Source organism: Rousettus aegyptiacus, unplaced genomic scaffold (genome assembly GCF_014176215.1).
Source record: "Rousettus aegyptiacus isolate mRouAeg1 unplaced genomic scaffold, mRouAeg1.p scaffold_m13_p_2, whole genome shotgun sequence".
Lineage (NCBI taxonomy): Eukaryota > Metazoa > Chordata > Mammalia > Chiroptera > Pteropodidae > Rousettus > Rousettus aegyptiacus.
Window position 1 is genome coordinate 55,536,999 of NW_023416295.1, and position 26,352 is coordinate 55,563,350.

The 26,352-nt window shown below is 32.6% G+C and overlaps 1 protein-coding gene across 15 annotated transcripts in view; it reads right to left on the bottom strand.

The window, feature by feature from the left end:
* Positions 1 to 740: 740 nt before the first annotated feature.
* TANK (TRAF family member associated NFKB activator) overlaps positions 741 to 26,352 on the bottom strand; it is a 79,722-nt gene continuing 54,110 nt past the window's right edge. For 9 of the 15 annotated variants that reach the window (XM_016124464.2, XM_036236414.1, XM_016124463.2 and 6 more), the window contains 4 exons: positions 10,243 to 10,319; positions 9,496 to 9,611; positions 4,974 to 5,554; positions 741 to 1,515 (listed from right to left, as the gene is read on the bottom strand). In XM_016124464.2, the coding sequence (XP_015979950.2) occupies positions 1,339 to 1,515; positions 4,974 to 5,554; positions 9,496 to 9,611; positions 10,243 to 10,319 (951 nt within the window). In that variant the 3' untranslated portion in view covers positions 741 to 1,338. Of the gene's footprint in view, positions 1,516 to 4,973; positions 5,555 to 9,495; positions 9,612 to 10,242; positions 10,320 to 17,203; positions 19,360 to 23,650; positions 25,742 to 26,352 lie in introns of those variants that run through there. The other 6 variants (XM_036236416.1, XR_004955604.1, XR_004955603.1 and 3 more) reach the window with 6 other exon arrangements.

Here is a 26,352-nt window from a genome sequence, read left to right on the forward strand (position 1 = left end):
TGTATATGCTTCAGAACCCTTCACAGTGAATATCTAATAATCACTATGTCACCTTGGTGAGGAAGATGTCAATGTGATGTGCCTGGCACCCTGAGAAGTTGAGGCACCACTATCATTCTTCCTTAAGTTAAGGCTCTTCACTGTGGCACAGGGGCCTGCTCCAATTCCCTCATCCTATACCCTCCAGCATTTCAAAAACACATTCTCCAAAGAAGGCTTAAATTTCTGTTTTGAGAGTTGCAAATCAATGTTTACTTCATAAAACAGAAGTCATGCTTTTAAACATTTTTTTAAATGGGGGGCAGGCCCTAAAAGACAACCACAGAGAAGAAAAATGAAAGAAAATGTCATTTTAAATAAAATTCTGGAGGTTTCTGAATTTGGTATCTTCCCTTAAATGTCTTCCTGTGGCTATCAATCAGGCTGCTAACAATGAATAACAAATTTCTCAACAAGAATGTGAACGTTACTAATATAAATTAATAAACATGGATATAGTCTTTATAGGGTTTTAGATTTGCTCCCATTAAAAAGAAATGTTTCTTTAGCAAGTCTAGTGTGAAAAATAATTTAAAAATTCAGAGTGATCTACCTGTAATAAAATACTGCCAGATCTGGTATCACCCTTCTATTAAGTTATTGGAAAGAAAACAAATTTTATAAACTTCCCAAAAATGTAATTTATTTCTTTTATATTTTTTACTCAGGAACAAAGAACACATTAATGAACACAATATAAGTAACTCTTTGAATACTTCATTCATTTCATCATGTTGCTATAAACACAGTAAAAATTAAAAACGTATATTATTTTTAAAAACTTAAAGAATTTAAATAATTCTACCAGTGATCTTATCACTGAGCGACAAATGTTTTAGGTTTGGTATTTATTTAGATGTTTAAGTTGTCTGCTACTCTCTATTAGAGGTTAATTCAAAAAGAACATCACCTACAGCATAAATAATCTAACTTTTTAAGTGAAAACAAATGAAAAAACCCTATAAACATGTGACATCACCAAATTCAATACATCTAACTAGAAATCTAAGCAATAAGCTTAGATATTTGAAACAAACATAAATTATGGTTATACAATTCTATAAATCACATACATGATTTTGAATTATGATAAACACTGTGAACATGAATACAATGAACTAGTTTTATACAGAATGATCTTTTAAAAGATAATAAAAGTTACAATATAAGTTTAGAAAAATTCAAATATCTGAGATTTTTCAGTAAACGATCTTGAACTAAGTTTGTAATCAAGTGTTTATAGTATTACAAACACAAAATCGTCACACAGAGCTTGATATGTCTGTTTTCAAATGCTTCTTAAGTCTCCCCATTAAAGTGTGAATTAAGATGCCGGAGGAAATCCCCCCTGGATGTAATGGATGGTGGGAAAACTGCTTGACAGAATTCACATACTCGAGGTATATGCAGTTCTGAGCCTGTGCCACTTAGTACCGATAAGTCACTATCTTGATTAGGACAGGGCTTCCAAACCGGCTGCAGGAAACAACAAAAACATTTTGTTATTTGTAAAATCAACTTGCATTAAATTTCAAATTCAAATTTTTTGAATGGGTTATATGCACATATATGAAATTCTCTAATATGAAAGAAAGCAAATTACCTTTCCACAGAGTTAGCATGAGACATGACTCGATTCTCTTTTTTATAAAGGGCACAACTAAACTTTGATGAAGAATCACTTAAAATACGTATCTATGCACTTTATCTTCACATATTTAAAAATCTTCCAGCTTTAACACCAGCCTGTTTTAATACCCGTTATCACAAAGGCAGTAGCTTTGGAACAACAGTCAATAATTTAGAGTTTTAAAAAATTAAATCCTATCTTTTCTACTTTATGATAGAAACCTTAAGTTATAGGACCTTTATTTATACATAGTGCACTGGAAATAGTGTATGTGTATATGCATTTTGCTGAAGAGCTATTTAAATTTCACTATTTATAAGTAAATACACAATGAATAAATCATCTAAGAATATTGTTTTGAATTTTTGAAAAGTTTTCTCTTTGAAAGTACTAAAGAAATTCCATTTATCAGGTTTTTGAAACCTTAAATACTTAAATTAATCATTTGATAAAATCTAACATTGATGCATTCTTTTGATTTCTTATTTTCCTCCCGTTACAAAGTTTGGCCTTCTTTATTCCTTCTTGAGGCTGAATGAAGTGAAACCTATCAATAGTTGCCCAGTTAAAGAATTACAGAAAATCATAATTCAAAAGAATTACTTCTATTATACGCAGCACATAAATACCTTTAAGTAATCAAATTTATTTACTTTTTTAAATCTAGAAGGGCAAGAAGAAGCATTTAGTTCCATAGTAGGTGCTCAGTAAATATTTGTTTACTGGAATATTTTATTTTCCTAAAATGTTATAAACCAAATTATTTTTTAAATTTGCTTTCTTACCTTGACATAGGTAAATTACCTTGACATAGCTAAATTCTGATACTTTGAGGACAATCACCTCAAGAAGTCATTTAAAGAGACACCTTTGTGCTGGTTTTACTAATATGTTTTTAAAGTAACGGCTTAATCTAACACTTGATACAGTGTTAGTTTTCATTCCCTTACCCAATCTCTTTCATTCTACTTAACCAATCATTTACATAAACAGTATACGTGTTATTAATTGAAGCATTTCGGTTTCACGATACATAAACAGTATACATGTTATTAATTGAAGCATTTCCGTTTCACGATATCGCTGTCTTCTTATAAACATTTTTACTGGACAGCTGTGTACAGTTGGTGTAAATATACAAAATCTGTCTAAGTACCGAGATACATTCAAATATCGGTACAGAGGGCTTATAATAACACTGACTCAATTCCTTTTGTGAGAAGTAGTGATTTTATTATAAAAAATAGCAAAATTTAAAATATATTTTATGAAATTTGGGGTAAAATGATTTTTAGAAAAATCTTTCTTCCCCAATAAAAGTAGTAATAATTGTGAGTCTATAAGCAAAAACCTAATCAGTTAACTAGATTAAAATTTTACTGTTTGCAGTTTTAAACAAAAAGTACAACTGATTAATATGCACCACCCTCATGGGAAATTGATATACATAGAAATAAAGGATTATGTTAAAATAATTCTTAATAAGATCTATAAAATAATAAACAGACTTAGAAGCAACTTAGCTTCTAAATTTGGAGAGCTAATTTTTTTACGGCCAAAGTAAAAAAGTCCGTATTTATCGTTCTCTATTAGGAGCTATTAGTTCAGATTTGATCTCTTCATAGAATTCAATTGGGACTCCAATCACTGACTCAGCAAATATAGGAAAAATATGACATAGAGCAAATATAAGCTGATATATTTTAGATTTTGTAATGATAAACTGAATGTATTTTAAAAAGTGTTAGGTAATAATGATTGATAAAAAGTAAAAATCTCAAATATGTAACCACAATTTCACTCCTCTTATCAACAACTCAAGAATTTTATATTTAACATATTAGCTTTATTAATACAAATAAAATATCAAAGTGTTTTTAAAAACTCATTTTAAGAAATATTCTTTCAATCCTAAACAGGGCCTTCAAAACAAACTAATTTTGCCTTTTCTGCCAAAATATCAATTATCTAACCTTATGCCCCATGTCTTGTGACAGCTCAACACCAATTCTCCTGCATTTTTTAAGCTGAATACTTTTCCATCAAGTTGTAATCACATACCAGCTGTTTCCCTTGCTGTAGCATAGAAAGCAAATGCACAATGCAGGGTGCCATCTACTGAAACATGAATGCACAGACTAGTAAAAGAACAAGGAAGAGACATAATGGAGAAAAAAGTAACAAGCATTAGAACTGATGCACTTCACAGCTCCACGGGCACTCTATTTGCAATAAATGAAATTGCTTAATTTGCTTCATTTAGTAGTAACTATAACTGAGACTATGATGTGAAATAAGGTACAATGTAGAACACAAGTGAGTTTATAATTAAAGCTTATTGTCAGAAATGCCTAGTTTTCCCCACTACTAAAATATATCACAGCTTGACTATTGCCTCCTTTGTATGCTGATTTAAAAGTCTACAGCCTATAAGAGTACTTATAAAGCCAAAGGGCATTCATTCATCAAATTGTTTAAGACAGAGAAATCACGCAAACGTTTGCAAGTTATATAGACATTTACACCAATCTGTATTTTCATGAGTGTCTGTTTATTCTAAGAATTATATATTTTCATTTGCCTTCAGGCATCAAATTTTTTTTTTTTTAAAAGAATCAATCTGTGATAGGACCTGAATAAAAGGGGTGGTAGGATGTGACTGGGGGAGCATGAGTCATCTGCAAGTTTTAGAAATATTAAGCTATTTGATTAAAATCATACATATGCAGAAACTATTTAAAAAATATATTAGGCTGCATCTTCAGTGCCAGATTAGAAACCAAACCTTACATATCTACGTACTATATAACTGAGAATGTAGAAGAAGTATTAGTTGAAAGACAGGTCACTTATTTTGATAAACAGGAATATACATGCAATTATTTACTTATGAAAAATCATGCATTCTTGTAAAGATGAGTATGATCTACACAAACTTTTTAATAGAAAAATGCCATGTGTTTCACAGTACAAAATTTAATAAAGAATCCTCTTGTAACACTAATGGTAAATAAAAGAGTTTTTGAATAAGGGACCAAAGAAGTGACACATGCTAGTTATAGATAAAGCTAACATGTATTTTAAAATGTGACATCCATTGTAAAATACTTTATTATAGAGCTTTACCATATTCATCTTTTATAATTTCATGACATTTATTATAGAATCTTTTATTGAGAGCTTAACTTTGGCTAGTCATTAGTTTAAAAAGGATTTCCGATAAACCTGAAAGAGATGCATAGCTGTGCATGTCTGGTAAAACGTGTGTTCACACATAATATATTTGTTAATGCAAAACAGTTACCTGCTGTGGTCCTCGGATAGCTTTTCCTGGGGAATCAAGTGAAGGAAAAGGTGCATCAGATAGGTCCGGAAGTGGGAATGTATTTACATATAATGTATTATGGTCTCCAGGTGGCAAACACGGAGCTCTATCCAGAGTTGTCCTGATACAAGTGTTTACAAGATTTGAAGGTTTTGTTTTGTCAGTTGTTTTAAGGTTTTGTATTGCTGAAGCTATTAGGTCAATTCCCTGAATTTCAAATAAAGTTTCTTCTGTTTTAACAAAGTTTCCTGGGCTGTCTCTGAGCTCCATATTAAATTTATCCTGGCACACAGTCTCAGCTGTGGCAGAACCAAGAACATTGGGTCTTTCTGGAGTGCTATGCAAGAAAGTAGAGTCACTGTCCATAGGTGGAAACTTGACATTAAATTTAGAAAGTGATTCAATAGAGGTGTCTTCCTCATCTCGGCCCAGTCCTCTTGGTGTGACAGATGTGATGCATGGTGCACCTCTATTTATATCATCTTCAGCCTGAGGCTTAAAAAGCGCTTCTTGTTTATCTGTTTTATCAGTACACTGTATAGGCATCGAGCATTGTGTTTCTACAGGGAAAAGAACACGAAGGGAAAACAGTCACATTACAATCATTCTTAACAATCTGAATGTTCAATTAGATTTGGACAGATGAGCATTATTTTTCCTACTGGTTTTTATAGCAACTGAAGACAATTGGGATTTTTACATTTGCTATCATCCTACACAGAAATATTAGCAGTCTTCAGCGGGTGAGCTGGAATGTAGCTTATTAGTTAGAGTTTAACTGCTTTGTCTTTTCCCAGGTCTTTTGCTGTAAGCTTTGCATCTTGTTCACAGTTCTACTGCTCTACACGTAAAAAACATTTGCTTGTAGTGTATACATTTAAACATTTTGTCAGTAATGGAAGCTGCAACTGTGAGCTTGCTTAGACAAATAAGTGGTTAAAAGGGAAAATCCTTACTAGGCATATCTATATATAAAACAGGTTATCCATATGGATTAGGTCATTTATTTCCCCTAATATAACTGTGTGACAAAGTATATCACCAATCAATTTAGCTATTGTCTACTCTCAATAATCTACGTGATGGAGTGGTAGTGGTGGGGGAGAAAGAAGACAGTGGAGGCAAAAGGAAGATGAAATTTTGGGATGTATGTTTAGAAAACTGTATGTGAATTAAGATTTTCTCATCTTATAGATTAAAAAGGCCTCTGTAGATAACAGGCAGATCTCAGGTAGATACTAGGGCCTCTGTAGCTCATTTATCTAGAAGTCACTTATCCCACGTATCCAGTTCTCTAGGACTTAAGCAAAAACTAAAAAGTAAGTAAAAAGAGCTTCTGAGGAGTCAGAATTAGAGCCACAAGCTTCATAGACGTATACATTTTCCTCTTATTCTCATTTTAGATTTATTCTAACAAGCTTGATGAGGTTAACCCAGCTCATAGCTGGTTAGAAGCAGCAAATCAAAAGGTATGGGTACATATTGCGGAGGGCAGATACACATATCAACAAGAGCTAAAAGCAGGAGAGGAGAGAAGAAAAACAAAAAAACAGATTAAGAACTCAGAAAAACACCACAGTCTAGTATGGGGCCAACAAGGGCTATATTTCTAAATGCAAACAAAACAAAACAAAAAACCCAGTGATCAAAGCACTCTCCAAGTAGAGGATCCCGAGACATCAGAAAAAGGTCGATTACGTTCCACAATGTTACTTCAAGAAGGCAGTGAGGTTGGAAGCTGGTATTTCCATTAAATGGATAAATGGTAAAAAATTTTTTAAATGAGCTCTCTAAAAAAGGTAGTCATCAATGAAGTTGTACATTCACAAATGGAAAATTTAACCAATCATGCCAATTTAAGCATCCAGGATATACAAAGCACCATACACAGTCCAGGTTAGTAGGCATTTAACAAATGTCAGTTTCTTTCCCTTCCTCTAGTCTTTGCAGTCTCACACCACAGCACATTCCAACATATTTTCTATCTGGACATGACTGTATTACAATGCAACCAACTTCTTTGGTTCACCCTGTTATATATCTACTGCCTCTCTTTAGTATATACCATCTTCTCCTACTGGATTACAATAGCCTTGGAACTGCTTCCTTGCCTCTAAATTTATCTCATATTCAATCCATTTTCTACATTGCTTCTCCCACTCTCCCTTAGTTTTTCTAAAGTACACATCTGGTCCTGTTACTTTCCTAATAAAATTTCTTCATGGCTTTCCAAGGCCCTCAGCCCTCAGTCATATAAAACTGTTCATGATTGACTTCTGGTAACCTCTCCATGCCCTTATCTCTCACCATACCTGTTTCACTCTGTCCTCCAACTATAATGAACTTTGTGAGAGCTCTCTAAAACAGCCCTACTCTCTTATTTTTTGACCTTTGCACATGCTCTGCAGACTGCCTGAAGTATACTCTCCTACTACTCTTTGCCTAACTCTTATTTGTTTCTCACTTCTTGTCTTAAACATGAAGTTTCTCTGGATGGCTCTCTCTGGCTTTCCAAGACTGGTTTAGGCATGATGCATGGACGCTCTGCAGACTAAACACTCTACATTGTATTTGCAAGCATACCTCTCTTTCTCCCATTAAAGAAGGTTTCTCAAGGTCCTAAACTATGTTTTGTTTTCCATTTATCCCCAGTACCCTGGCCAGTGTCTGGCATATAGAATGCCCTCAATAGATGCATTCTGAATGAATCTGTATTCTCTTCCCTATGGAGCTTAGTGTAATAGTCTACATTTACTAGATAATCTGGGAGTAGGAATGGTACAGTAATTGAGAACAAGCTCAATTGTTTAGCAGGATTTCTTTGTACTCTCAGGTTCTTAGATCCATTAACTCATTTTCCTAGTAGTAGACTTAAGAATAGCAGGAAATTCTAGGAAACAGTCAGGAAAACCAACTGTTGAGTACCCAATTCTGTAACATCTCAGAAGAAATCTTTTCCCAAAATATTTTTTCCTTTCTTCCCCCTTTTATCTACTACTGTCAGAAGCATAATATTTGACATTTTGGTTTACTTCTCTGAAACCAGTAGCACAACAGAACTAAAACATTTCCAGAATAACGTTGTATTTATTATTTGTGACAGTTAATGTAAAGCTTAAGAATAATGTTAGGAAGCAGTTTTAGTGGGAAAGAAATTGAAGTTAAACACTCAGTGTTCTAGTTGACAGATACATACTCAGATTTAGACCTGTGCAATTTAAAAATGGTCAAAGTATTAAGCCATTGATAACAGGGTAGGGCCAATGAATATATCACCATTCCAATGTTTTGATAAGATGTTGATGTTCAAAAAAGCGTGTTTATGAATTCTAGGTGCTACATCTCTATAGCTAGTATATTTTAAGTAAAAATAATTCTCTTACTCCAGAAGTTCTGTCTTTAGTTGGCACAAAAGATTGATCTCTAATGAAAATGACAAAAATTAAGATGGAAAAATTAGAGCCCTTTTGGAGAGGTAGGAGGAAGGGAGGAGAAGTGATAAATTATGTCTGTCTACAAAGATTGTTTTGTTTTTCCAACACCACATTGTGTTCCTTTTCTGAAAATAAAATGACAGTAGTAAGCAAAAAGTGAATTTACACTATAGAATGACTTTTAAATAGCCTAGATATAAGAGCTATAAGAAATGGAAAGTGATCTTTAATTAAAGGGGTGGTAGCGCTGCTACCACCTTTCAGAGTGAAAACGGTAAATCACATCTCTTAGGACTTGTATGCAGCAATATCTCAAGTCACAAGAGTAAAGGCAAATTTAAGATAAGTGATCAGTTTACCTTCCTTTTGTTTACAGAAGTGCTTGGTAGCCAGATTCAATCCCTAGTATTTTGCTATTTATATTGAACTACTCATGCAAACACCAGAAAGCCAGTCTGGGGTTTTAGGGAAGGGTGGAGCTTTTAAAAGACACATTACATGTGTACAACACATGTTCCTTTTAAGTTATTTCTTATACTAATACTAAATTTGTACTTTGTGCCTCCAACAGAACTGGCCCTCATGAAACAGGTAATGTTTATTTCTCAATCTATCCATATTGTTCAATTAACTTTCAGGCAGAAGTTAAAAAAAGCCTTGATGTTATAATTTTACTTAGCTCATATATGGTAGTGCAGCTTCAAGGTTGCTTACTAACATATGAATTAATGTTTAATAAGACCCCCAAATAGCAACCGAACATTTGAGAGATATATCCTATACTTATTTTGTACATTTTCCAGGTTGAAACTTCTCATTAAGATTAGTAATCATGTCATTCATTTCAATATATATAGTACCATATAAAATAGAGAGAAAAAGCCAATTACATAATTTAATACACTACAGAACTTAAACAGCATATACCAATTTAAGTGGTGTGAGATTCAAGTTGCAGAACCTTAGCCCTTAATAAGCACTTAGAAATGTTTTCACAAGTAAAAAGAAATCAATTTCAACTAATAAATACTACCAATAGTATTAATATTACATTAAGTCAAACTTACCATTTGCAGTGGCTGGTACATTAAATTTGCGTAAGTGGTCTTTTTGTGCTTTTGCTAGCATGCATATTCTATGAAATTCTTCTTTCAGATCCCAGAATGTCTTCTCTATATAACTGCTAAAAATAAATCAATATTTTAAAATGTAAGGCTACGGCTTCAAATATTTTAAAATCATAATTAAACTTACATAGCATCTTTTTATTACTACGAAATAATTATTGAAAGGTTTTAACTTTTGTTAGCCAAATATTTTAAATTCCTAGAAAACATCCCCCTCAAAAATTCTAATGTTTGGAGAGCCAGGAGAAAAATGAAAAGTTCTAATACATGTATGTAATGCACACTAGCATATCTACTTATTCATATATCACACTTGCGCTGACTGCCTCACTCTCACGTTAGAAATTTCAAGGTATTGATTTTTGTTCTCTATAAGCATCTTGAATAGAAAATTAAATATTCCTACTTAACGGTTCGCATTAAGAGCCAACTGTATAAAACAATGTGGTCATAATACTTGGTCTATTGAAATATTAGGTCTTCAGAGAATCTAGTTTTTAGACTCATCTCTGCTATTAACTGTATGACTTATTTAGGTCATCTTAACATGAAAGAGCTTTAGACTGGTCTCTTCTAGTTCTAAGAAGCTGCTATTTTCTTACAATTCCTAACATTTAAAAATATGTAAATAAGAACATATTTTGATATTATGATTTTTAGAGTTGGTGAAAATGAACACAGAACTACCTTTCATGGAATAAAGGAATGCCAAGACTCCCTGGTGAAGTTTCTTTTCTAGGAGAAGAAACCTCTTGTCTTCTTTCCTTAAAGATACAAAATGATCACAACTTTAAATTGCTTCTAAACTCAGATGAGAATGGGTTAACAAAACACATGGAAAACTTATATTCCTCAATAAAAAATAAGTTTAGGTAGCTTGCAGTTCTATCTATAGATCTATATGAATATAACTATATATAGAGATAGAACTATAGATCTATATAGGTAACTATATATCTATGGATCTATATAGATATGTCTGTAAGCTACCTAAATTTATTTAGATATATTTATCGTACATCAGATTTTTTTTTTCTTTAAATAAGAACTATCAGGGGAAAAGGAAAATGAAGGTAGAACAATAAACAATCGGATGAAGATATAAAGTATTTCTAGTAATTTCTTAAGTTACTGTTTCCAATACTGATCATTCAAGGAATTTCTGCAAATTTACATATTGATCTAAATTGCTACTCTGATCATATCAGTAACACCTGATATAACCAGAAACTTTAGGGGGAAAAAAATCATTCTGTGTGTTTATGTGCATGTCTGTGTGTGTCTGTACTCCTTTTCCATTATTGGTCTATACATATAAATCTACATATTTGTATTTTGTTATAGTCTTTGCTGAGGAATGCAGCTGTATTGGAGGAAGAAAACCAAGCTACAGCTCCTAAGCAAGCATTTACCAAGCATTTTAAAGATACTGTAATTATGTATTTAAGCTACTTTAACACAAGTTCTTGCCTTTCACTCCCACCCTGTGGCTTACATTGGTATTACATTTATTCTGACATTTAAAAGTCAACATTGAAAAACGTGATAATGTACTGCGTGGTTTAGATTTTTAATATAATCTTCAATCATACATAGAAAACTCTGAGTACCTTATAAAGTTAAATGCAAAGATTTTAAGGAGTCCCAATATTATACAATCATAAATTTAATTCAGCCAAAACTGCATAGGTCTTATTATTCAAACCAGTGGACATTTAGTGACTTTTTAAATTTTATTCAATTAAGGTCATTGTAGCTATTATTAAAATGAGTGATTTTTACCTTAGTGTTTCTTATTATCTCAGTACATCTTTTAATCTTGATTTTAAAAAGTTCTTTCAAGTTCTTAGGAATCTATTTGTTCTTCAAGAAAAATACTTGATTTTTGTTTGCTTTTCTTTAAATTAATATCTTTTCCAATTTAATTCAGTTTATTGCTCTACTTTTCCAGCTTTTCTAATATAAATTCTAACATAATATAGTATTTTCTAAATACCAGTGTTTGGTTTACTTTTCTAAAATAGAGTATTACTTTAGAATAATTAGTTAAAATCTTGGCAACTCAAACAATTTGTGATTTTATATATTATGTTGTCAGGTTGAGGTAAAATAAAGATCATTTGCTGCCACATACTTTCTGTCTAACATTTAGGCCATGCCTTCTGGATTAAAACTGCTTTATTGGTCTTAATAAAGCAGTCACATCAGAAGACATTTTCACATTCACAGTTTGTTTTTAAAAGTGGCAGACAAAGTTTTTTTTTTTTTTTGACAAAGTTTTTATTTAGTGTTATGTGCAATTAAAACACTCAATGGCTTTTAATGTGGACTAAGAAGAAAGGCAACATTTTAAACCTAGCCAACCATTTAGGATGCTACAAGTATGAAAACAAACCTTTAAAAGATTATATTAAGTCTCCATAAAAAAAAAAAAAATCAGAGGTAATACTAAGAGACTAGAAACATTTGACAGTATGTTAAACAAATCATAACAAAATAATTAAATGGAATGATTAATCTTGTAAAAATTACTACTAGAAATTCTTGATATGAAACATTTTTTTTATTAGGAGCTAGAAGGAACCAAAAAGAGAAGTACTCTGTAATTTTAGCCTAAAAATGAAGACAGTTACAGAAAGTAACACAGACTTTCAATTTTCAAAGCACTGATTTTGACATAAATTAGGAATGTCTGTTTCGGACATTAAAGAAGCTTTGAAAACTAAGTGGGGTGGGCAGAGTAGGTAAAGGAAAGGGTAGAAAAAGAATGATAAACTTCTGTTTGGCTTAGGAAATAACAGATGCCAACTTATTTCTGTGATGTTTAGATTTGATTACTGGTGTAGGTAAATTTATCTGAAAAAGGCTCCTTGGGTGTACTGGCAGCAGGTAAAGGAAATACTTATTGAGGAATATCTAAGGTCTTCAGCTGCTTTGGGGTTAGATATACAGCTCTGCTTACTATATTTTTTTGTTATTATTACTGAAGAAAAGTATTACTGAATGTACTAATGCACTACACCTTAGGTCCCCAGCATCCCAAGAAAAAAATCCAGAAAGGGACCTTTTAACATGTTAGGCACCCCCCCCCAAAAAAAAAAAAAAAAAAAAAAAAAGAAAAGAAAAGACAAGCAGTTCTCTGACATTTTGAAGTAGGATTTATCCAGAATGGCTGTAGCATGTTAAAGTTAATGCTATTTTCCATTACAGCAATCTACACAGCTTCCTGAAAATGATTATTTTTTCAAAGGATTAGGGTTAGTATAATTAATGGAAACTCCAATACTTCCCAGAAACTCAAACTTTCTTTTCAATGCTAAATATCTTAAAGACAATTTAATTACTCAGTTTGATTACTAAGAGCATCCCAGAGGGTAAGTAAACATTAGAAGCAATAACTTGTATTTTTCTTTCTATTTTCAAGTATTATCCTGGTGGACCCTACACTGCAGGGAGTTGAAGTTATTGCAACTTCAATAAGAAAGCAAAGGAACTTTGAATATTTTAATTTAGGATATTTTAAACATTAAATCATTCAACAAATGAATTTATCTTGAGGTACTAAAACTTAAAATACTTAACATTATAAACTGTTCCAAGTACTAGTTTGGAAATGCTGAACTTGTGGAATGAATACTGAAATAAGAGTTTTTTACACGTCGTACTTTTCATTTACACTTCTAGTACGGCACTGGATAAATCATTCAACTAAATCATTAAGATAAATTCACTTGAAACAGTTGGAAGATGTGAAATGATTCCTTATATTTCCTTTTATGTGAAATTGGGAGAATTTTGTTTTAGTATATGTAAATCAATTTAAGCTTAATATATGTAAATCAATTTACCCATCTCATAGACGGGTATTATATAAAAAAATATGTTCAAGTGCTATCTGAATAAGCAATGCTTATTTAAGGAGACAAAACAAAAAGTGGATAATGTCAGTCCAAAGCTAGGTTTATTCTTAATGCAAAGGTAATGGAAAATATTTTTTTTCTGGAGTTCAGGATCTGTTAGATATCAACATCTCAAAGAAAGAAATGTGTATTATCCCTAATGCCTGTCTTTTAAAATATTTGGTACTAAAAGTGAAAGTATTCTACTCTTTTTGTAAACCAACATGAAAAATACGGAAATGATTCACAATAGTTAAGATATGGATTCGACTTAAGTGTCTACTGGTGGATGAATGGATAAAGAAAATATGAATGATTACACACACACACACACACACACACACAGAGGAATATTTTAAGGCTGACCATATCAACCCTAAAAAGAAAGAAATCTTGTCATTCAAAACACAGTAGATGAACCCGAAGGATATTATGCTTTGTGAAATAAGCCAGGCACAGAAAGACAAAAAACTGCATGATCTTATTTGTATGTGGAATCTAAAAAAGTCCAATTCATAGAAGCAGAGAATAGAATTGTGGTTGCCACAGAGTTTGGGGCTGGGGAACTGGAGAGATGTTTGTCAAAGAGGACAAAGCTTCAGTTATATAAATAAATAAGTTCTGGAGATCCAAAGTATAGCATGGTGACTATAGTTAATACTTCTATGTATTATATACTCGAAATTTGCTAAGACGGTAAATCTTAAATGTTTTCATCACATTAAAAAGTAAAGGTAACTGTGAAGTGCTGGGTATATTAATTAGATTGAGTGTGTTAATCATTTCATAATATCCATATATCAAAATATCATGTACTGTAAATATGTACATTTTTATTTATCAATTATACTTCCATAAAGCTGAGGGGAAAAAAAGAAATGCAATGATAAAAGGTTTTTTTGCAATGAAAAGTTTTAATTCAAAATCATGTTTTTTTCTTAAAAATATTAAGCAACTAATGTCAGCAAAATTGAGTTATGAAACTTTTGATGATAATAAACTCATTAACACAATGTATAGTCCTCTCATATAATACCGAATATAAGTGGTGAGATTTCAATGATACATATTTGAACTATAGTAGTAAATATCACTTTATTCCCATATTCATATCAAGGATTGCCTCTAAACTTTAATGGAGGTGCTTGCATGCAAAAGGAATATTACTTTTAGGTGGGTCAAGCACCTGAGTTTAGCTAATATTTGGTTTTGGTTCTGGATGAGGCTTAATAGAATTATGCTTTTAAAACAAAATAAAAACAATGTAAACCAAGAAATAAGCTGAAGTGAGACGGTATGAACTAGTAAGAAGAACATAAACTATGGAATAGTTATAAATACCAGTTTGATTAAAATTTACTATGGTAAAAGGAAAAATAAACAGTGGAAAAATAAACTGAAAATAAGGATTCACTTATCTCTTAGATTTTTGAAACTAAGAATAAAGTGTTGAAGGACAAACTGAGGCCGAATGTTTCCTTACCAGTTTTAGATACATTGAGACAAAGATGTTACAGATAAATGAAGCACTGAATGTAGCTGAATGAGGGAGAAAGAAAGGGCTGAGAATGGGAAGAGATTAAGGTAGAAAATAGGAAAAGAAAATAAATATAAAAATAATTTGATAAGAATAAACATAAAAGCAGAATAAAAAATGTTTGAAGACAAAAGGTAAATTTAAAAAAAATGAGGAAATTGTATTTATATGAATTTATGACCATGTGACATTTCAGTTCTCTCACCCTCATTAACATTACTGAACAAGGGAAGCAAGAGGAACACAAGCCCTAGGAGCCTTGTCTGTTTGCATGATGCTGTGTGCTAGGCAAAGCCACTGCCAGTTCGGGAGCAATTCCAGGGCAAAATGGGATCCATCCCAGAGTTGTAAAGGAAATGGCATGAAAATAAACAATATAAAAATAAAATTAAATACCCCAATTACTTCCAAGTTCTTTACAGGGTTCTGGTTTAATATGACCCCCCCGCCCCCAATTTCTATCAGTTCAATATTACAATAAAAGTCTTTTTAAAAAAGTTAAAATCCTTTACCAGTACTGCCACAATTACTATAATTTCAATTCTATGAAGTTAATTTGAAGCAGAGTAAGATTAATACTTTCCCACTATCTTTTGAGTCTTTCACTTTGAATTAGGTTCCTTTTGCATATATCTTTTTGAGTTTATTTTCTTAATAGGAATACATATCTAATTGTGGGGATGCCTTTTTGTATGAAATAGAAAATAACTCAAAAGACCAATTTTAAAAAGTAAGGTTTCCCATAATCCCCTCACCCCTCCTCCAAACACTACATTTGAAATGAATGGAAAATCCTTTCCATTAACCACAAATTTTGTTATACCATCGGCATGGTGAACAGAAAATATCTTCATGAAAATATATATTATCTAAGCAATTTGCATGTTTTATTTAACTTAACCCACATAATCTTGTGAATTAAGTACTTCAATTTGATTTTAAAGTTTGCTATAGTAATAAGGCTTCGGAGAAGTCTAATAGTTTGTCTACAAGTCCAGGAGGTGGAGTAGCTCCAATTAGAATCCAGACTCTTTAACTTCTCAGGCACAGGGCTTGGCTACTAGAGAAGCAAAGTAGTGCAGTTATCTAGCATGGTGAGGTAGATATGCAATGGTAACATTTACACATTGCACCAATGCAAAATAATTTTAAGATTCTAAAACCTGTCTGCCATACAACAAATATATTGCTCACTGAGGAGTAGTTATAAGCCAAGTTTTGCTATTTAAATATTGCCTAAGAAAAAAACGCTTTGGTATGACTTTTTTTTTGTGTGTGTGCTCAAGAATGTCCGAGTAAAAAATGACATCCAAAAATAACCAAGATAGATAGATAATCTCTCAAATCCTGCCAAACCAGTTCATTTGTTGACAGAGGCAATTTGGCAATAGTTTCTTAACCAAAATCTCATAGTATAATTATTTCTCAAACTTGCTATTAGAAGTTAACCATTTGACAGCATGACAACGGAGTATCTTATTGTTAAATCTATCCTCTCAAAACCTTAACTCTTTTCCTTGCTTCCCTAATAATCTCCTAATAGAAGAGTGGGCACAGTTATAGCTGATTTAAAATCCTTGTCTGACAATTTCACTATCTGGAACATCTCAATGGTATCTGTTCCCTTGAAAATGGGTCACATTTTCCTGACTCTCCATATGTTGAATAATTTTGGACTGTACCCTGAACATTGTAAATATTTTGTTGTGGAGACATTATGTTACATGGTGCCAAAGAGTTTTTTGATGTTTCTATTTTTGTAGGCAATTAAATTTGCAGGCAATTAAGGCTCAGACTCCAAACTGCTACTCCTCTGAAGAGCAGAGGTTCATATTTTGGTTCAGTCCTTTAAGCCTCAGCTGCAAACTGGTTTGTTTGCCCCATACATCCATAGGTTCAGGAGATAGCCAGAGACTTGGGATGAATTTAAACACAGAACTTAGGGCCTTCTTCTGGCTCTCTCCTATCCGGGGCTCCTTCCCTCACTCTCTGGTGGCCACATTCTGGGCTCATTCTCTCTCCTGGTTCTTCCGGCCAGAATGATGGCAGGCTTTCTATTGGAATTTTAGCCACTCTAACTGTGGCAACCCTTTAAAAAAAATCACAGAAAACTGGGAATTTACTGAGCCATTACTTGCTCTACATTTTGACTCTCCTCCAAAATGTGAAAAGTTCAGTCTCCAAAGTCCTCAGATAGTTGTTTTGTATGTTGTACAGCTTGATCAGGTTCTCCCTCTTGATTTTTTTTTTTTTTTTGCTAGTATAATATTTTTCTTTTAAGTTTTAGTATTTTCATTGGTCCCTCCTCATTCTAGGCCATAAATGTGGGTATTCTCTAAGTTTCAGACATGGGTATATTGTTCCTCCCTCACTATATACCCTTATCATCATTCATTCTCATGTCTGTTGAATATTCATCCCTAAAGTCTGTATCTTCAGGCTCACCTTCTCTCTTGACAGCCACTCTCGATTCTCTTTTAATCTAAAACATTTTCACTTATTCTGTTGTCTACTGTAGACCAAGTTTTAAAATACAATATAATCACTGTTTCCTCAAATCTGGTTCACACTTCTAATCTTTATTTCCCTTTTTAAATGTAAAACCATCCTCTTTAGCATCAAAAAATCTTCAGGCAAGATAAAACCTGAAAGAAACTGATATTACGATTTCCCAGAATAGTAAAATCCAAAACAAAACTGGGGGTCTGACAATAGGCTACCAACTTTTCATTTTGCCAAAAAAGAAGTTAGTCAAAACTACCTACCAAGATCTATTATTGTTTTCTTGTCAAAAAGGGAAAGACATTTATCAAAAAAAGTAGCTTCAGCTTTATAAAAATGATATCACTTTGTCCTCAGGACAAGATGAAAAGCAAAAGCTAGGGCGAGGAATGGGGACTCCAAGGCTGCAGCATGGGGAAAGAGGAGGAAGAGACAATGTTTAACCAGCAGTGGAAAGAAGGAAAGTAAGATTTACTGTGGCCATTTGGCCATCCATCCAGCAGAATACATTCTAGATGATACTTTCAGGGAATATGGACAAGTCAGTGACTCCCTGCAGCATTATTTGGATGAAATGTACAGAGAAACATGCCGTCCTTAATGTTAAACAGTGAAGAGCAGTTAGGGATAAAAATAAGAGTAGGTAAACCCATTCAATGCGGAATCGCTTAGATGAAAACTAGTTGAAATATAAAAATCACGCTGCTACTGATAAATACAATAGAATAGAGAAAACAAAAGCTATCCACCTCAGAAAAACTTGGTTTTCCAAAAGGGACTTATTAGAGAAGAAAAAACAAATCACAGGTTAATGATATACGGAATACCTGGGATATACTTTATAAGAGTTTAATTAAAATTTTAGGATATATCTATATCTTAGAGCAAAATATCAAGTGTTTGTAAAGATGTATAACAAGCAAAGAAAAAAATCTTTCAGGGAAAAAGTCAGCTTTCATAACATAGCAAGACTATCTAAACAAGCAAAAGAGCAGCTTAGAGAGCATAACACGTTAGGTGCAAATGAAAATTAAGGTGAGCCTTCTTTTCTATTCCCCTGCCAAATTCCAGCAGTATCTTAGAGGGGACTACAAATCCAATAAGAAGTTGTTAAATACAATACTGATAAAAGTGCTAGCTACAGATTCTGTGGTTAAAGGAAGCTAAGTAATTTTCTTACTACTGATTTCATATTCTTGTGCCTTTAAAAATGACCACAGAGTACACAACATGCAGGCACCACACTATCTTTCAGCAGAGTTTGCTCTGGACTTAACGTAGTAGATATAGATAAGTAACCGGGAGTAAAATACAGGCATTGTGATTTAAAGAATAAAGATGTAAAACAATTAATTATCTGACAAGTGTGAAAAGGACTGATAAGCAAGCAGTTTGACCTTCATGCATAAATAAAGGTTCCTGAGGAGATGCTAGGATATTCTGAACATTAGATACACACACACACACACACACACACACACACACACACACACAGAGAAAAAGGCAACATGATTTTTCTAACAAGAAATTATAATCTGGTAAAACCAATAGTTCTCAAAATATGGTCTAGGAACCCTGGGGGTCCTGAGAACCTTTCAAGAGATCTACTGTTAGGAGCTAGAATCTGCATGGGCCCTGAGTGTCCCTACACATTTTTGCTGTGCATGCCAAAGAATACAATGCCTTGGACATTTCTCAGAGTTCTGTTTGTACATGGGCAAACTTGAAGGATGAGGTATCATGTTTCCCTCCTGGACAGCAGGCTGCTTACTGCTTGCTATAAAATGGTGAGGTCCAAGCTCAATGCTCCTTTCCTTTAATGTAACCACCGATATCCAGGCATCCATCTGGGTCTACCATGTTACCCTGTAGATGAGACCAACACAAATATAATGCTCTTGTTGCTTGCTGTGTTATGAATAATAAAGACTTTTTTCTCTGATCCAGGATACTTATATCTTCTTCCAGCATCATGGAACAGGAACTGGTTAACTTATTTGCTTGTAAGTAGGGTAAAATCAAATTCTAGACCCTGCAAGCCACGGGGTTGACTGTTATCACTATTAGTTGTTATTTGCTTATTTTTTTATTACTATGTTGGCACTTACACTGACGATGCAAAATCTAATGTGAGTAACTGCTGGTGCCTGAGTATGTCCAATGCCATGGTACCAAACTGTAGTTACTGCATTCTTTAATGCTATACTCAGTAAAAAAAAAAAAAAAAAAAAAAATGCAGCCAGTTTTACTTAAGGATGCCCTTGATAAAACAGTAAAGATTATCAATTTTATTGAATGTGATCCCAAGTTAACATCCTTTTAATATTCTGTGTGACAAAATGGGAAATATACACAAAAAGTTTCTATTTCACATTGAAATAAAAGGGCTATCTTGGGGGAAAAAAGCACTTGTGCAATGAACAGTTTGAATTAAAAGATGAACTGGTCTCTTTCTTAATGGAATGTCATTTTCACTTGGAGGGACTGACACGCAAGCTATGGTTATTCAGGCATTTTCTCAAAAGCAAATGAAGTTAGCCTTTCATTTTTTAAAAAAATAACAAAAGATTTGTAGTCTAAAAAAAAAATCAGTAAGCTTGACAGCTGCCTGATACTTAAGACTTTTCTGATAAGATCAGTGATAATGTTAAATGTGATTTTAAACTATATTATGAACTAAGTCAATATCTGAAAGATCTGCAAAGCTCAGTGAACCACTATTTTCCAAATAACCAATTCATAATGTTACAAAATCATACATCGGTAAAAGATACATTCAAAGTACAAGACAGACCAATGGCTTTCAATGTAGCAGAAAAGTTCATTAATTTTTGCTTGTATACAGTAGCTAACACCTAAGAAACTACTTACCAAGTTTTGGTGTAGTATCAAAGAAGAATATCCATGATTTCTAAAAAGGTTATTAAAATACTATTCCTTTTCCCAACTACATATGTATGAGGCTGGATTTTTCTTCATATAGTTCAACAAGAAAAATAACAAAACAAAACAAGACCCCCACAACATACCACGACAGATCAATGCAGATGCATTTTGTAATACTGAAAAACAAGTATCTTCAAAACAGATTTTGAGAACTTTTAGGATGACAGATTATATTAACAAGATAAACAAGATTGTTTTGAGGGGCTAGTCCCATTACAAAGGTTGAGAGAACAAACAGCCTTTTGCACCTTGGTCAAGAGAAATCAGGGCTGAATATACAAGCTCTGTTTTGTAGGTTCTGGAGAAGAGTAGAAAAAAGAAAAATGGGAAATGTGAGAAAGGGTATAATTGGGGGAAATAAGGGGAGAAGAGCTGCACTGGAGATACTCAAATTTGGTTAGAAGTTGGGGAAGAGAATTTAAAAGTGATATGCCACTTCTCATTTTCTTCTCTCCCCCAAAATTATTTTCAGTATTATAACAAAGCAAAAAACCCTAAAATGATGTATGAAATTAAAAAAGAGACCCACAATAGGAAAGGGTTAGGATCAATTAATCGTTTAGACCTGAAAACAAAATTTCTACAACAGAAATTTCAGTGTAAATATTAAAATGCTTTGGATGTCAACATATATTTTTCTTAGTTTGTGATACAATTATTATGGCACTTTGCAAAATACTCTGAACTTTAATGAATGAACTGGTTAAAGATAATTTTTTTCCTTTTCATTATTATTCTACCAGAGAGTCTATAAACAAAGACTGGTCTCCAAAGAGGAGTAAAATAAAGGTTATATATAAAAATAAGGTATATTTGATCCAGTTTCTAGAAACAAAACCAGGGGAATGGGACATCTGCTTTAAGTGAAAAGGCAAAGTGCTACACCACACACACACACACACACACACACACACACACACACACACACACGCAGCAACTCCCCCCCCCCCCAGTCTTTTGTAAGCCTCAGCCTAGGTTATTAACATGTGCCAATGTACAGTGGGCATAATCACAATCTTTATCTAATAAAGGTGATAGAAAGAAAGAAAGTAGCATTAAAGGAATACAGGGACAATTTTTTTTTTTGCAAAGTTGAGTAATAAACAAACAGTCAAATTTATTTCAACTTCCTCTCTTAGAAAATGTACTGGGTTTAGATGATGTAAACCTGATTTGACTTCCCCACAGAAATCACTTGGTAATTACACTTGGTAATTAGTTTTCACTAATGGTCTAATTTCTACCTTTTGTTCAAATGATGAAAAACATATTTATCATCTACCTATATACTATACTCTATTTTAAAGCTTTTTACAATATATAGCAACTTAACAAATAAATATAGTTTAAGAGAGAGTTACAATAGAGAAAGTATCTAGAGTGTTCAGAGAAGCTATGGGGGCCTAAAACTCAGATGGAGATCCCTATATGGCAGCTATACCTAAGTCCGGAGTATGTAAGAGATGAACAGTTCAAGGATGGGGACGCCACCCAAAACCTAGACTTGTGAGGCTAGTATTTAAGCTACAGAAGGCCAGAAAGTGGAACAGGATTAAAGTTCATACATTGCCTGCTGGAACTGTCATACATAATTGGAGTAATTCACAATGGGTAAATGGCTCTCACTGAAGGACTCTCTATAGAATAAAGTAACAAAAAGGAGCTCACTTCCCTCTGAAACCATGACTATGTCACTTAAAAAAGTTTCTAGTAAATGAAATTGCTTTTTCAAATGCCTCAGTTTTAGCTTTTAGTTTATATCGTGTTCTCTAAAGTAGCCTGGATTAATTTTGGTTCTTGTCTAAAAATTATTCTTTTCCCATTAAAATCTTCTAGACAATTAAGTTTGCACATCTATGCATATATTACCAAGATAATGGTAAGTAAGAATTTCTTTTCTTTTCCCTACTTGAACTAAATGTTGAGTATGTGCTCAAGCCTACCTTGAGGTCACTGGGAAGTGCTATTCTTAAAACAAGGTCCTAAGTTTTATCTGTGCCATAAAATTATTATTAGGATTTCATCATATAATTAAAACTTCACATTGTCTTATAGTGCTTGGTAATTGCTTTGGGTCTTTATATCTTTGTTTCTCCAACCAGATTGTAGCTTCTTAAAGGAGATGGATATTGTCTCACTTTTTTTCTTCTTCTTTTGGTATTCCTGTCAATGACAAGCAAGGCTGGGCAAATAGGAGGAGTTCAATAAATACGTCTTGTCTCAGTGATTGACAGGTGAATTTTTAGACATCAGCTTTCTTCAAACGTGTCAGAGCATCTATATTTACTCGTAATTGCCAGGTACAGCACATTAATTTCCTTAATGTCAGCACTGATGGCAGATTCACAGCTACATCACTGTTTTACTATTCTAAACCTACAAAATCTTTTCTGCTTCAAAAGCTACCATACACCTGCTGATCTAATCAGTATGATAGCTACATTAGAAATTTGCCAACTGTCTAATTAATATCTTTTAGTAATAACAGCATTCTTTGTATTTTTAAACTTTTGCTTAAAGCATATAACTCAAAGATACATATAAAGAAAAAATTAGAACTATAGAAAATCAGAAATCAAACATAAAATCAGCTCTCTTGACACAAGAACATATAATCTCTATTTTAAAAGTTAAAAATTCAAATAGACTCATCCTACATATACTTTGTATCTTGGATCCTAGAATCTGAAATAACTTTACAACATTTAATAATTCTATATTGGTTATTAAATCAAGACTTCAAACCAGAGGGCAAGGACAATATGTCTGTTCTTCTGGGGGCTGGCAGTGTCAGGTACAGAGCAGTTTAGTTACTGAATGAAAGAGTAAAGAAAATTGATCAATATCAACAAATTCTTTTATATAGTCTACATTATTGTTATCTATACATTTTCCTGCAACAAAATACCCTAGACTTTTGTATAACTGCCACATGCACACAAAAAAAGTAGGATGCAAAGATGAGTTAAGCACTAGACACCCAGGACACCATTTAGTTTGGAAACTGAAGTGCTTCCCAGAAGCAGTATTATAAAAATCTCTTATTTCTAAGATCATAAAAATGATCCAGTATATTACAATCCTAGTTTTAAAAAAGTAAATTAAACAATGCCAATTTATATTTACAGTAAAATATAACATTTGTTATTTAAATAACTGCTAATATACAGATGATGTGTTATAAAATTTGTACACTTGAAACCTATATAATTTTGTTAACCATCACCCTGATAAATTTAATTAAATTAAAAAAAGCTATAAATGCATTTTAGTTTTTATCTACGGAGATTTTAAAAAAAAATAACTGCCATCATGACATTTGTTACTATGTCTGATAATGGTGTCCTACAAATAAGAGATAATAGTCTTTGCCAAAAATAAGTGCGTGCATTTTTGTTATTTGATTTTGTAAATACAAATATTTTTAATTTTTGAAATTGGTTATAAAAAGAATTAGAAATAACATGCAACAGTTTCTTGGTTCTCTAAAAGCACTGCTTAGCCAGTCTCCTCTGGAAAGTCTATAGGATTTTTGAAATTATTAAAATGATAAGCTATGATATTTCCTTCTATTGAGAATAATGATAGTATTCAAGAAGTAGAATTCACTATTATATTCTGCCAACCTCCTTTACCCTTCATTAAGATTTATCATATGGTAAATTAAATACTAGTTCCTCTAATACACCCTTGATCTTTGGTACCCTCTTCTGTACACCACAATCTACAATCCCTGTGATGCTTTTAAAATATGTTTACAAAATCTTTGATACTCTTCCTTTCAAGAGGAGGAGCTAATTTCCTCGTCTCTGGAGAACTTAGTGACTTATTTCTAATGAACAGAATAAAATGGAAAGGAAGGTATATGATTTTAAAGACTAGATCATAGAAAGCACTATGACTTCCTCCTTGCTCTCTCTCTTGATTTTACTTTCTCGCTTTGAAGAAGTTAGCTGCTAGGTTGTGAAAAGAGGTCCAGGTGGTTAGGTCTACCGCCATTTAGTCACATGAGTGTATCATCTTAGAAGTGGATCCTCCAACCTCAGTCAAGCCTATAGATAACTGAAGCCCTTGCCCACTTCATCACTTCAATCATATGAGATTCTGAACCAGCTAAGTCACTCCCAAATTTCTGACCTACAGAAACTGAGATAGTAAATATTTGTTAAGTTTTTAGGCAAATTTGGGGTGCTTTGTTACTTAATATATATGCTATATGACATGATAGATAATACAATGCCCCCTTTACCAAAGTCATATTTTGTCAAGAAAGACTGTGTATTCTACTTTGGTGAACAAGAGATGAAAGGTTTTCCATTAAACTGAGTACTTCTCTAATGTCTCTAAACTATAAGCAGAGTACTAAGGGAAGGCCAATGATACAGGCTCTGTTATCTTGACTTCTTGATGTCTTTTAGAAGTCAAAGGATTCTTGCACTCTGTTAGTGTAGGATTAGCATGAACAGAGGCTGAACTATACATTTCCTGTTTTCTAATAAAATTTTCTAAAAGGCCCTCTTTCCCTTAAACATAACCCTTTCCTCTATCTACTCTCTATCTCATTCACCAAGGCAGCCATAGTTGCCATTTGCCATAAGTCCATGGGTCTTACCACTCTCAAATATTCTAACCAAATCTGAAACAAAATAGTCTAAAGAAAACAAATCCTCAAACCACCCACGAAACAAAAGGAGGAAAGGCCTATGGGTGGTTAATAGTAGCTTCCTTCTGTTACTGGTTCAAAGCATTCCTACTAATGTACTAATTCATTACAGAGGCTAGGCCGATTGATTGGAAAAATGATTTCCAGGAATCAATTAATTTTTGAGAAGACTTATAAAAGTATATTAAAAATAGAAAAAATAGAAAAAAAAGTTATGCCATTATCTTAGCTGCATATTACCTTCTAGTTCTTGTCTTATATGCAGATGCATACTTTTACAAAATTGAAACCAATCAATACAAATTTTTTTTCATTTTGGAAAAACCCTAATATATCCAAATCGTTCAAAGATTTCTAGAGAAGGATTTTACTTCTATTAGCTAATAGTGAATTTAATTATAACTCAATAAGTATAGATCAACATAGGCCAATGAAAAATTTTAATTTCAATTGCTTGATTGGCCAGTGTTTTTCTAAATTAGACCTAAATTTTTACAATGAATATACTGCCAGCTCTCAAATACTCAATAAATTCAACTTACCTGTTCTTTTAGATCTATTTCCCCTTCTCTTTGATCCCTTATGTATCCAGTGCTTATTAGCACTTTGGATCTATATATACAGTGGAAGACGAGAAAGCTAAAATTCAAGACAGTTGATTTTTACTTTTATTAAATGGTTACAGAACAAGAAGACTGAGTTGATGAGCTATTCAAAGTATTAAATATGTAACTTATCACATAAATCTTTCCCCTATTAGTAAAGATAATTAAAAGAACTCACTAAATTTAGATTTATTTCTTACTAGGAGCTTTCTATTTTTTTCTCTTACTGTCTGTCCACAAATGAAGCTACAATTGATGTAACATTAGTAATTCTTTGTGAATAAGCTATCTCTGACATGATTTCTATTGCTTATCCTTAATTTCAGCTTAGGTACCTAAATATATATTTTATAGATAAAAGACATTTTACGAAATTAAAACAAATATAACTAAAAATAAATTCTGTTAAGGTTCCTTTTGAATATTTACTGACTGAAAAATAAACTCTAAAACTTTCATAAATAATGACAAATTACCCAATTTTAAAATAAACTAAATTACTGACATATCTTAGAGTCTTTCACATCATCCCTTTTGTTCTAACCAATATTATTTTCAAAAATATCTTCAATACATTTTGAACTAGAGATATTATCTTCAGAGAAATGTTATAATAAGAATAAATACAAGAACTCTGATTAAAAA